At 34.8% G+C, this 13428-nt stretch overlaps 1 protein-coding gene across 4 annotated transcripts in view; it reads left to right on the top strand.

Moving 5' to 3' along the window:
• The window catches only part of ATP2B1 (ATPase plasma membrane Ca2+ transporting 1), a 131745-nt gene extending 118874 nt beyond the window's left edge, over positions 1–12871 (top strand). For 3 of the 4 annotated variants that reach the window (XM_089921114.1, XM_022552450.3, XM_022552451.3), the window contains one exon: positions 9598–12871. In XM_089921114.1, the coding sequence (XP_089777240.1) occupies positions 9598–9909 (312 nt within the window). In that variant the 3' untranslated portion in view covers positions 9910–12871. Of the gene's footprint in view, positions 1–293; positions 408–9597 lie in introns of all 4 variants that reach the window. The other variant, XM_089921115.1, reaches the window with a different exon arrangement.
• The last annotated feature ends 557 nt before the right edge of the window (positions 12872–13428 follow it).

Below are 13428 nucleotides of genomic sequence, written 5' to 3'. Positions count from 1 at the left end.
CCTTTCCAGCCTCCCCAACCCACAAAACTTATTCTTTTGAAAAATAGTACTGGTGCCTGGAATGGGTGAAAGTTTTAACTGACCATGAAAGAATGTGTCTATATGCCCCTAAGCTCCTTTTTTCCTAGCTTTTTTCCCCCACTTCATCTCCAAATGCTACTCTTGCCTATTTATCTGCTCTGTAAAAAGTGCCTTTTTCTTTACTTTTTATATGTTGATAGATGGAATGGTCCTTTCTCTTGTTCTCTCTCTCTCTTGCTGAGCAAGCTGTCACAATCTCTGATTCCTTGCAGATGGATGTAGTGAATGCTTTCCAGAGTGGAAGTTCCATTCAGGGGGCTCTAAGGCGGCAACCCTCCATCGCCAGCCAGCATCATGATGTAACAAATATTTCTACCCCTACACATGTAGTGTTTTCCTCTTCTACTGCTTCTACTACTGTGGGGTGTGAGTGTGTGTTCCTAAGTGCATGAAATTAACATTTCCTACTTCACACACCTAACGTTTCTCATTTTCTCCTTAATGTTTAAATTCATTGTTCAGGCTTTTCATAAAGCTTTCTTTGCGTAAAGTGGATTGAGACCTCAAAGTGTTGTCGTTGTGATTGTTTTATTTCTTAGAGGGTTAGATAACAGGTGGAACAATTGCAACCAAAGATCAGACATGAAATCTGTGAGCTTGTCTCTATGCTAACTCTGATAGTTAATACGGGGAATAAAATTGTAGCTTAGAATTTGTGAAACGACTATAAATTTTTGAGTATATGCCTTTAAACATGTTCCATACTGCATGATTCCCAAAAGCATGTGATTTGAAACTGATCTAACAGAACCAAGAAATTGCATTCTTAAAGCTAAAAATGAACTTAGGCATTCTGACTTGTATCTCGTTCAGTTTGTAAAGTAAGTTAGTACCCTGAAGAAAAGTTCTGAGCATATAGCCAGGTGTTTCCCTTCTTAGCTTGGACTTTGTGGCCTTGCTGTGAATTTTTAATTTATTTTGTTTTGTTTTGAGAGTGCATCCCTGTATAAGCTTCAAAGTTCTTTGGTATGTATGTGGGTTTTTTCATTTATATAATCAATTTAATTTAGAATTGCTTCCTAGATAAGAAAATGTTCTATGAAGTTTTCCAAAGAAGTAGGGAAAGTGCATTTCTTTAAATTTTTTTTCAGTTTTGTTTTTTTTTAAGTTTACTCATTCCTCACACCACTGACCACCTCCCACCTCTTACGGCCACCAATTTGTTTTTTGTATCTATGAGCTTGGTTTGGGTTTCACTTTTTTTTAGATTCCACATATAAGAGAGATCATACGGTATTTGTCTTTCTCTGTCTGACTTATTTCTTATTTCACTCAGGATAATAATGCCTTCAGGGTTCATCTGTGTTTTCACAAATATCAAGATTTCCTTTTTTATGGTTAAATAATGTTCCTCTGTGTGTGTGTGTGTGTGTGTGTGTGTGTGTGTGTGTACACCATATGTATCCATTCATTCATCAGTGGACACTTAGGTTGTTTCTGTTTCATTCTATCAGATGTGAGGTAATACCTCATTGTGGGTTTTGATTTGCCTTTCCCTGATGATTAGTGATATTGAGCATCTTCTCATATACCTATTGGCCATTTGTAGATAGTTTTTAGAAAAATGTCTGTTTGGATCTTTTGACCGTATTTTAATTGGATTGTTTGGTTTTCTTGCTATCAAGTTGTACAGGGTTTTTGTATATTTTGGATATTGGCCCTATATCAGATACATGATTTGCTAATATTTTCTCCCATTCTGTAGGTTGCCTTTTCATTTTGTTCATAGTTTTCTCTAATGTGTAGAAGCTTTTTAGTTTGATGTAATCTCACTTGTTTAATTTTGCTTTTCTTGCTTTTGGTGTCAGATTCAAAAAATCATCATCCTATGTCAAGGAGCTTACTTACCATCTGTTTTTTTTCTAGGAGTTTTATGGTTTCAGGTCTAACGTTAAAGTCTTTATAATCAATTCTGAGTTCATTTTTGTGTGGTGTGAGATAATAGTGGTACGGTTTCATTCTTTTGCATGTGGCTGTCCAATTTTCCTAACACCATCTATTGAAGAGACTGTCTTTCCCCATTGTATATTCTTGACTCCTTTATTGTCAATTAATTGACCATATGTGCATGGGTTTATTTCTAGGGTCTCTGTTCTGTTCCATTGATCTATATGTCCATTTTTATGCAAACTCATACCAGTACCATACAGTTTTAATTACTATATCTTTGTAATATAGTTGAAATCAGGGAGCCTCCAGCTTTGTTCTTATTTCTCAAGATTGCCTTGACTATTTGGGTCTTTTGTGGTTCCATACAAATTTTAGGATTGTTTGTTCTATTTCTGTGAAAAATGCCATTGGAATTTTGATAGGGATTTCATTGAATCTGTATTGCTTTGGGTAATATGGGCATTTTAACAATATGAATTCTTCCAATCTGTGAACATGGAGTATCTTTTCATTTATTTGTGTCATCTTTAGTTTCTTTCATTAATGTCTTGTAGTTTTCAATATACAGGTCTTTCACCTCCTTGGTTAAATTTATTCTTAGATATTTTATTTTTTTGATACAGTTGCAAATGAGATTGTTTTCTTTTTTTTTTAATTTATTTATTTTTGGCTGCACTGGGTCTTCGTTGCTGCGCATGGGCTTTTCTCTAGTTGCAGTGAGCGGGGGCTACTTTTCCTTGCGGTGCACTGGCTTCTCATTGCGGTGGCTTCTCATTGCGGAGCTTGACCTCTAGGCGTGCGGGCTTCAGTTGTTGGGGCACGTGGGCTCGTGGGCTCTAGAGCGCAGGCTCAGTAGTTGTGGCACACGGGCTTAGTTGCTCCTCAGCATGTGGGATCTTCCCAGCCCAGGGCTTGAACCTGTGTCCCCTGCACTGGCAGGCGGATTCTTAACCACTGTGCCACCAGGGAAGTCTGGGATCGTTTTCTTAATTTCCCTTTCAAATAGGTTATTAGTGTAAAGAAATATAACAGATTTTTGTATATTGATTTTGTATCTTGCAACTTTACTGAATTCGTTTATTAGTTCTGACAGTTTTTTGATGGAGTGTTTAGGGTTTTCTATATATAATATCTGCAGACAGTGACAGGTTTATGTCTTCCTTTCCAATTTGGATGCCTTTTGTTTCTTTTTCTTGCCTAATTGCTCTAGTTAAGACTTCCAGTACTATGTTGAGTAAAAGTGACAAGAGTGAACATCCTTGTCTTGTTCCTGACCTTAGAGGAAAAGCTTTCAGCTTTTCGCTGTTAAGTATGATGTTAGCTCTGGGTTTGTCCCTTCATTATGTTGAGGTATGTTCCCTCTGTACCTGTTTTGTTAAGAGCTTTCATCATAAATGGATGTTGAATTTTATCAAGTGCTTTTCTGCATCTGTTGAAAGATGATCATGTGATTTATACTGATTAATTATTATAAGTCATAATTTTCATTAATTGACTAGAATGACAGATTTTCTTTCAGGTTTTTAGTAAATGACTTTTAGTAAAAGGTTTTTAGTAAACTCTCCAGAAGTCTTATAACCTATATCATTCTTACTCTGAATTAGTGTCTTGAGTCCATGGTGGATTCTTAGTATATTAGAGGCATTAAAGATACAAACCCACCCATTCCTCATGCCTACCCTTGAAGTCAGCTAAGATACCTGATTTGGCCAGAAACCTATCTTTTCCATTTGGTCTTTAGCCAATTAAGGACTAGAGGAACCTTGGGAAGCTGGGGAGAGGATGAATTGAGGGGAGAAAACAATGCTGTTTACGCAGAGCCTATCTGTTCACTCTTTGCTTAAGTAATTTTCATTTGTTATTTTTGACAGTGTTGCAAAACAGGCAGAACAGGAACTATCCCCATTTTATAGGTGTGAAAACTGACTTGGAGTTTAAATGACTTGTCCATGGCTAATAAGCAGAGGCAACATGATGTAGAGCAAAGAGCAGACAAGTGCTGTAAAGACAAACTGACCCTGTAACATTTAGACAGGATGTTAAATTTACATACGTGGACAGATAGGAATCTTCCTTTTAGAAATTACTGTGGTACTACCTACCTGAATGAAATGGTGTATGCAAATTGCCTGGCCTTCCTCCTGGGATGGCTGATGTCAGTTGCATGCCTTCCTCCTATGGATTTCACATCATTCCTGGCTTTAGAGGACATATTACCACTCATCCCTTCATCTCCTACTATTAGTGTTCATTTAGCTGTATTTCATAAACAGTGGAAGGCCTACTATATGCCAAGGCTGCTAGAACCTCCAGATCTTGTCATCTAGTAAGGGAAGCAAACAAGGAGTTGGGGATTTCTACATGGTGATGAAACAGAGAATGTTATAACAGGGTCCTTAACCCACCCTGAGAAGTCAGGAAAAATTACCGAAAGGAAATGATTCCCAAGCTGACCTGACAGAATTTGTCGATTGGGGAAAGCAGACCTCAACTGACGTAGTTTGATACTAAAGGAGTAATGGAAAGTAAGGAGTTGATGGGGCTAGAATGGAAAGTAAACATCTGTTTATATCGCACAAGAAGGAGCCAAACTGAGACTTAATCCCTCCCCTCAAAACTTTAAATTTGAAAAATTTCAAACTGACAGACAAGTTGAAAGATTAATATATGAATGATCTTCACCTGGATTTACCACTTCCTAATATTTTATGATGTCTACTTTATATAATATTAATATATACTTTTTTTGAGCCATTTGAAAGTAAGTAGCAGGTATCATAAATGCCATCTCTAAATACTTCACTGTGTGCTCTCCTATATAATCATACTGTATAATCACATCCACGAAATCTGTCTTTGATACCATTTTATCTAATATACAGTCCATATTCAGATTTCTCCAGTTGCCCCCAAAATGTCCTTTATAGCTTTTTTGATCCAGGATCGAAGGAAAGACATTCAATAACATGTGTTTATGACTCTTCAGTTTCCTTTAACCTGGATCCATTTTCTCTGCCTTGAATTTTCATAACATTGACTTTTTAAAAAAATCTAGGCAAATTGTCTTATAAAGTGTCCTGCATTCTGGATTTGGTTGTTTCCTCTTGATTAGCTTTATGTTAAACTTTTTTTTGACAAGTTTATCTCCTAGGTGGTATATATTCTGTTTATTTTTACTTCAGAAAATTTTAAGTAATTGACTTCTTTCACTTGGAGTGGTATCACATGACCTTAGGTGTATCATATTTATTGTATTTCTCTGTATAATTGTATTCCAGGCTTTATATTAAATATCAAATCAAGCACAAACTCTGAAGACATAGCCACCCACACCTGCTTCAGGTGATGTGCTCTGTGCTCTTTTCTGATGCACAACTATATATGAAACCTGTGAGTTGCTGGGCACATGTAGTGAGGGTAATGGTGTTAATACATTTAATGAAAGGTTAAATTCCTCACTGGTTTCCTGCCCTAATATAGAATAATCTTAGAAATATCTGTGTTTGTCAGACTTCTTTGACTCTTTTTTTTTTAACCTTTTTTTTTTAACTGAAGTATAGTTAATTTACAATGTTGTGTTAACTTCAAGTGTACAGCAAAGTGATTCAGTTATACATATATGTATTCTTTTTCAGATTCTTTTCCATTATAGGTTAGCATAAGATATTGAATAGAGTTCCCTGTGGTATACAGTAGGTCCTCATGGTTTTCTGTTTTATATATAGCTGTGTGTATATGTTAATCCCAAACTCCTAATTTGTCCCTCCCCCTCCCCCACTATCCTCAAAGACTCATCTGGAGTCTTTACTGTGCTAAATGAAGAAATTATAATCCATTTCAACTTTGTCATATACTAGGCTTGTAACATCTCTGGAGAGGGCATCTTTTTTTCCTCACTTATTAGTCAGATCTTCTAAAAATCTGAAGAGGAAACTTTCTATAGTTTTTCTTTATAAAGTGTATCCTTCTAATATCAGTCTTCATGGTTAGTAAATTCTTTTGCTAAATCAATAGTTACGCCTTCCTGGAAAGGAGAAATTGAGGGAAAATTTGGACTTCCAGATAAATGATAGCCTATGGGCCATATCTGGCCTGTTGCCTGTTTTTAATTGGAACATAGCCATGCTCATTCATTTAATTACTGTCTGGTAGTTTTACACTACAAAGGCAGAGTTGAATAGCTGCATCAGGGACCGTATGGCTCACTAAACCTAAAATACTTGCTATTTGGCCCTTTACAGAAAATGTTTTCCAACCCCTACTCCAGGTAATTAAAACATTATATATTACACAGGTGAGTCTCACTTTGAGAAAATTTGATATGCAAGTACACAGCTTTGAAAAGCAACCTCGAATTTTATTCCCTGTTGCACAGTATCTTTTACTTTACCATTGAAATTCTTTATGGTGCACATAATAAAGGTAGCGATGAATACAAATTTCAGAAATGGGCAGTCTGTTGTAGAAGGTAAGATATATCAGCTACTGATTAAGTAGCCTCATAGTTTAAAGCCATCTCCTTACATAACAGTGTTTTGGGCAGTAATATTTTCTACTATCAAAAGTTAGGATTATATTTAAGAAAATGGGTGGTTTAGCAGGGTACATGATCTTAATTTGATTTGTTACTTAAAGTTTAATGTAATGCTTACATATTCAGTTTCCTAAAATTACTTTATGATCATAATAATCATTTCAATTTTTTGTTTGCCATATGTGCCTCATTCATGCCTCTGATTTTTTTCCTCAATAATTTACTGTTTAAAAATTTTTCTTGACATAGGGATTGTTGAATTTTTCTTAATTCTTATAATTTTAGGAGCTATAGTTTTGTGCATAGTAGGTCTTAATAGCTATTAAAAGAATTGAGTTAAAAGACTAGGTAAACAATAAGGGTTGGATTGTCAAAGATGGGTAATCATTTTCTGCTTAAACTGATTTCTTTGTGGTATTAAAGTAGTTTTCTGTCTACCTACAGTATAATGCACACAGTTGGCACTTTTTAATTACTCAAAATTACTACAGTACTGTGAGAATTTTACCTATAGAAGGTAAGAGAGATGAGGGCAAGTATAAACTAGGTCAGTGTCACGCCTTAGATCAAGAGTGCTTTCTTATTTATGAGTAGAAAGTAAAACAAATCTGGCTCAGTGGCCCCTAGTTAATCTAGATGTTATTATGTGTGCCTAATGTGAGAACTGTTTATTGAAAATTGTATTGCTTTGCAGCATTTCTAAGCTGTCCTTGTAATGTGCTGACCTAAATCTTAGGAAGTATCTTATTCTACTGAAGTTACTTATAAAGCTGATGTCCATATGTTCTCTTCTTTTATTGACTTGAAAGAACCTGGAGTTGGGAGTACAGAAAGCTTGGCTCTAAGACATTCTGGCACTAATTTGTAGTGACCCAGCAAGGCAGCCACCTGTCCTCAGTTGCTCAGTTTCATTATTTGTAAAGTGGTTGAAATAAACTATCTCGAATATCCTTTCAAGCTTCGATGTTCTAGGGTAACTTAATACATTTTGTCAGATAGGCAAAAAAATCTTAGCAAAATTGGAAAGCTTCGGTAAAAAGGAATCTAATTTCACCTGCCACAGGTGTGAGTGTAATTGTTTATACAAATATATTCACTGCACTCACCTGCTTATAACTCTTTACACTGCCCCTCCTAGAGCTTTGCCGACTCCCAAATCTCTAACTTAAACCCATACCTTTCTTCTGAGCTCTGGATATTTTCACTTGGATGTTCTGCAGCTCCCCAAATTTAACGTGTTTCAAAAATTGATTTTTATTTTCCCCTTGATTCTTCACTACTCCCTTCTACCCAAACTGGTCAAAACAAAACATCTCAACTGCTTCTCTAGCTCCATTAGCAATACCAGCAACCAAGTCAAATAAGCAACAACTTGAAAGTCATCTTGAGCAGCTCTCATCACTAACCAGACTTGCTGGCTGGTCCTCCAGTTTGTATTCTCTATGCCTACTGGCCACTGACAGCAGTGAACATAGGAGTGCAGGAATCGCTCCAAGATCTTGATTTCAATTCCTTTGGATAAATTCTTAGAAGTGGGGATCTGGAATAGTCAGACTCATACAAGCAGAGTAGAATGGTGGTTACCAGGGGCTAGAGGGAGGGGGAATTGGGAGATGTTGGTCAAAGGGTACAACATTTCAGTTATACAAGATGAATTAAGTTCTGGAGATCTAACGTATAGCATGGTGACTACAGGTAACAATACTATACTGTATTGTATACTTGAAATTTGCTAGGAGGGTACAATCCCAAGTGTTCTCGACACGCACATATGATAACTGTGTGAGGTAGTGGATATGTTAATTAACTTGATTGTAATGATTATTTCATAGTGTAGATGTATATCAAATAGTCTTGTATGCCTTAAATATATACAGTAAAAAGTGGGCATAAACTGTTACATTTTCAAAAAAATAAATTCAAATATCCCTGTGAAGAAATTAATTTTTTCAATGCCATTGTCTTATGAGGTGAATTTAGTGACTTATAAGATGAGTTTAGTGATCTTTTTTTTGGAATATCAGTATCAGTTACTTCTGTTAACTATGAGTAAATGATGTCTTCATTGCTAAACAGGATTCATTAGAAAGCAAAGGCAAACACTGTTTGAATTGATGATTACTAGATGCTCAGCTATTTGGATTTTGTCTTTTTTTTTTTTTTTAAACTATTTACAACACTGGGTTAATGAGACCTAACGTCAGTATGTGCAGGAATGTATTTGAGTCAATTATTCGTTAACCTCTCTTCATCCATACAGCAGACTTCTGAGAAGGAAGGTGAATTGTTGAGCTATATGTTTAAGGGTGAAAATGCTAGAAGACTTTGTGTCTTCTCCTGGGGAAATTTTTCACAGAAGGATCCCAGAGGGCTTTTTGTTCTGTTTTGTTTTGTTTTAAATCTGTTCTTTCCAATGACGTTTAGTATGTAAATTTATTTGTTTTATTATTATAGAGAAAAATACTAACACTTGACTGACAAATGGCATATACTCAAATATTTATAGCTGTTTAATGGCATTTTATAGATATTTATTTGGGTTTTGTCTTTTTATTTTTTAATTAAGGGCATAGTGGGGTAGATGTGAGTTCATTGTGACATTCAGCTTATATTTGCTTGGCTTTTTCATAGTCGGTGACACCCTAATTCCTAGCATGATTAATAGTAACCCTCTGTGCTTGACTTTGTTTAACTTATTTGAATTGTTTTCAAAAATTATAATTTTTTTCATTTAAAAAATTAGCTAAAGCTGTGTATGGTTAATTTTATGTTTGTTTGCTGTTTGATTTTGTTTTTTTAGGGAAAAAATCCTATAAAATGGCTATTAAATTCTTAGCCAGTGACAATGAGATTTTCTTAGTATTACTTTGAATTCTACACCTCTTAATTCTTAGAGTATGTGGTTTTGTTGGTCTGTAGTGTCCTACTAAAATATTCATTTTTTTTTACAGTGTATTGCAAGTTCCACTGCATTACATGCAAATATGATTCACTCATACCTAGCTGTTTGTGGATTCAAACTCATAAATGAACCATTTTTAAATTAAGCTAATGGCATACTGATATCTTTCTGTGTTTTCTGATGTTTACAGATTCGAGTGGTGAATGCATTTCGTAGTTCTTTATATGAAGGGTTAGAAAAACCGGAATCAAGAAGTTCAATTCACAACTTTATGACACATCCTGAGTTTAGGATAGAAGATTCAGAGCCTCATATCCCCCTTATTGATGACACTGATGCTGAAGACGATGCTCCTACAAAACGTAACTCCAGTCCTCCACCCTCTCCTAACAAAAATAACAATGCTGTTGACAGCGGGATTTACCTTACAATAGAAATGAACAAGTCTGCTACCTCTTCATCCCCAGGAAGCCCACTACATAGTTTGGAAACATCACTCTGATTGTAAGCTGAATGTTAACACACTAGCTGCATTGTAAAGAAACAAATTGAAACTGGGTCTTTTCACATATTGTGACGGACAAGATAGTATTCTTGTCTTTGGACTTCAACAGAAGACACACTTGTACGAATGTAGATTTATTTTTTTAAAAAAAAAAAAAGCAAAGCTTTCTGCCAGACTGAGGGTGCTTTTTGGGGGGTGGGAGAAATGAACTGACAGAAACAGTAACTCAGCTTAAGTTGACCTGTGGATCATCAGTAGAACCTAAGAATGGTCCTGAACAGTGTATTAGCAAAGCTTTAGTTTATCTCAATCCTTGATGGGAGAGAGGGAGGAGTAAAGCTGGGCAAGCAAGCAAAGAGCCCTGGATCATTGAATTGATGCTTTAATTTCTGCTGTTGGCTGTTAATAATTTGGATTATTTATGTTTATAAATGATACAGATCTGTTTACAAGGTTTGTAGATACTTTTTTTGTTCCTGTTCATAGATGGGAAGCTTCCTTATAACTGATGCAGAGAAAAATTAGTCCTTCAAATACTGCTGTATTTTCAGGAAAAAAAAGGGGGGGGTGTTTCTATTGAAACTGTACTAAATTTTTGCCTACAATTTACCTTGTTAAATATTGTAGATAAATTGCTGATACTAATAGCCAAATAGATAACACTAATGCTTTGTTTAAAAAAACAAAAAACAAACAAAACAAAACAAAAAAACATGAGCAGTGGTGTTCTAATGAAGTTATGGCATCTGTCCTAATTAGTTTCTTAAATACATTTACTACTTAATGGTTTTGAAACAACTGTTTAATTTTTAAAAATTTTTGAAAACTTGCTAATAACCTTTGTTCAGAATTTAGTAGATTGTTTAATGCAGGACATCAACTACATAATGAAAGATGCTTGAAATGCTTTTGTTATTTCAGGCAAATCAAATTAAATCAAACTATCAAACTACAAGAGAACTTTAGTCCTTTTTGTTTTTGTCTAAACATGTTAGTTCAGTGATGTCTTGGTGAGCTGTGAGTGAACTGTATTGATTTTTCTAATAAATCCTTAGAAACCTTCATACAGCATGAGGGCTGTTGGCATTTTGAAAAAGGTTAATAAGTAGAAGCATACATGTTTTCCTTTTGTTTCTGAAACTTGTTTGTAAACATAAATAAACATGCCCTTTTATTAAATAAATACACAGCGATGTTTTTTTAAAAAGAAATTTCAGCTTCTTTACTCAATTCTACATATATGGTGCATCGGTCTGTTCTCTTTAACCACAATTGGAATAAATTTCAAGATGGTAACAGCCCCATGAAGTACCCCCTTTAATTCCTTGGTGGCAGGTCTAACAGAACCAAATTAAGGAAATCATTGCAGTTTGACATGTTCCTCATAGAGTTTAGTTTGCCTACAATAGTCTCACAGTTTAAAAAAAATAATGACCACCATTGTCTTTGATACATTTGTTTTCATTCTTAAGTGGCCAAATAACAAATTAGGTAAAATGAGATTATGTGAAAAGGTGGGAAAGGTCCTAAAAATATACATATTTAGATGTAATAATTAACCATATGCTGGAATGCCCATCTGTAAGCCAGTTGGAGTCTTTAAGTCTTTTTTTCTTTTGTCTACCTTCTCCCCCTTTTTGCCTCTTGTCTTTACCTTTTAGGAACTGACATTGTGTTAGGGCCCAGATTGCATCAGATATACAATCCTCAGGCTGACATAAAGTTTACGAGGACTACTACAACATCTGAGAGTGCTGACCCAGCAAAGAAACATTCAGTTGATGGTGCTTGATATTTTTGGTGGGTGGGGGAGAATCTTTTTCTCTCCATCAGTCCTTTGCAGTTAGCCTCTGCAAGACTTAGAAAAACATTGGCTCTGTCAGCATTTGTAACTGTACATTATTCATCAGGTATTTATAGCAAATCATACTGTAAAAAGAGGTAGCATGATATGCTGGAAAGCATACGAGGCTAGGAGTCAGGACCTGGTTTCTAGTCTTGATTTTGCCATTAATGTGCTGCATGACCTTGGGGAAATCATTTACCCTAAATGAGGGTGGTGGACTAGACTATCTTGAAGAACCCTTTCAGCTCTAAAAATTTACCCTATCAACTGGAGAGCCTACAAGGCATAGGGAATAGAGAAAAGGGAAATGTTTTCAGTTTTCTTTTTTGTTTTGGTTATGCTTAAATATGAATGTAATTACCAAAAGATTTAGAAATGCATGTGCTTTGGAGGATTTGTATTGAGCTTTTACAGTATTCATTTTTCAACTCAAGGCAATGGCTTTTTACACCAACTCTAATCCATAAACGGGTCTTACTGACATCCATGAAGTAGTAGCAAGACATGCTTAGTGTGTATTTCTCTCTTTGAGACACTGTAATTTCTACCAGAAATTTCCAGAGCATTATGTAAGTGGAAAAAAATGCAAACAAGCTGTTAAAGATCTTGGATCCCATTATATAGTATGTATAGCTGAAATCAGCATCTGTAATTCAATCACGTTTTCTCTTTTATCCTCTAACCAAAAAATTGTTTAATTTTGCATCCCAAATGTTTTTAATCTTTGTATATTTTTTAAAAATCTTTTTCTCCTCATCATTGCCTTTTTTGTGGTTGTAAATAGACTTACTTGCACTTTGAAGATGAGTTACTCCTTGTCATCTTATAAATATGTGATATGGTAATTTTCATAACAGATGTCAGTTTTGAACCAAGAAATGGTGATTTGTTTATAAGCAAAAAAAAAAAAAAAAACTGGCTTCATTTCTGTGAAATTGCTCTTTGAAAATTTCTTTTTACACGTGTAAGCCAACTGAGATACCGTGATGGTGTTGATTTCTTTCAATGATGCTTACCATCTATTTTAGCCACTGAGCCTTTTATTATTTGTCTATTTGTAAAGTTTATTTGTCTTAACTCATTTAATAAATATACTGTTTATCTGTTTCTGAATGGGGACTGAACTTTTTGAATATTTAAATTGATTTGAACATCATATTTGGGAATTCTTTTTTTCTACTTGAAATTTTAAAAACCTAATTGATGAAAATTCTGTAATGTACTTGAAATGTTTTGGCTGTGTTCTAACATGCATGATCTTGCCCCTAGAATGAAAGTGGGTATATTGTCCCTACTCTCCTACCCACTGTCTTCAATCTTTGTAGCACAAGAGATAATTTTTGCAGTCCAGGGGAGAATAATGTTTGGGTTTTAAAAAAGATTAGTTTTTCACATTAAATGTAAGACCTTATTTTTTCATTAACTATTGCAAAGTTGTCAATAGCAATTATCTGAACGTTAGGGTAACAAAATTAATCAAATTGCCCTCAGCTGGTTTTTATAATAAATTATTAACATAAGTTAGCAACTTTGTTGAAATACTGAGAAAACTTTAAATGATTATTAATACCATATTTTTCCATCAGTAAAAATTATTCAGTTAATGAGTATATACAAGTACCATATTTATGACATGAGAGATGTTTTCTACTGTCAAGTTCGATTGTATA

This window comes from Delphinapterus leucas, chromosome 11 (genome assembly GCF_059928025.1).
Source record: "Delphinapterus leucas isolate spDelLeu-1000000601 "Yukka" chromosome 11, BTC_Dleu_Yukka2, whole genome shotgun sequence".
Lineage (NCBI taxonomy): Eukaryota > Metazoa > Chordata > Mammalia > Artiodactyla > Monodontidae > Delphinapterus > Delphinapterus leucas.
The sequence above is the reverse complement of the archived record's forward strand: the minus strand, read 5'-3'. Positions and strand labels throughout refer to the sequence as shown.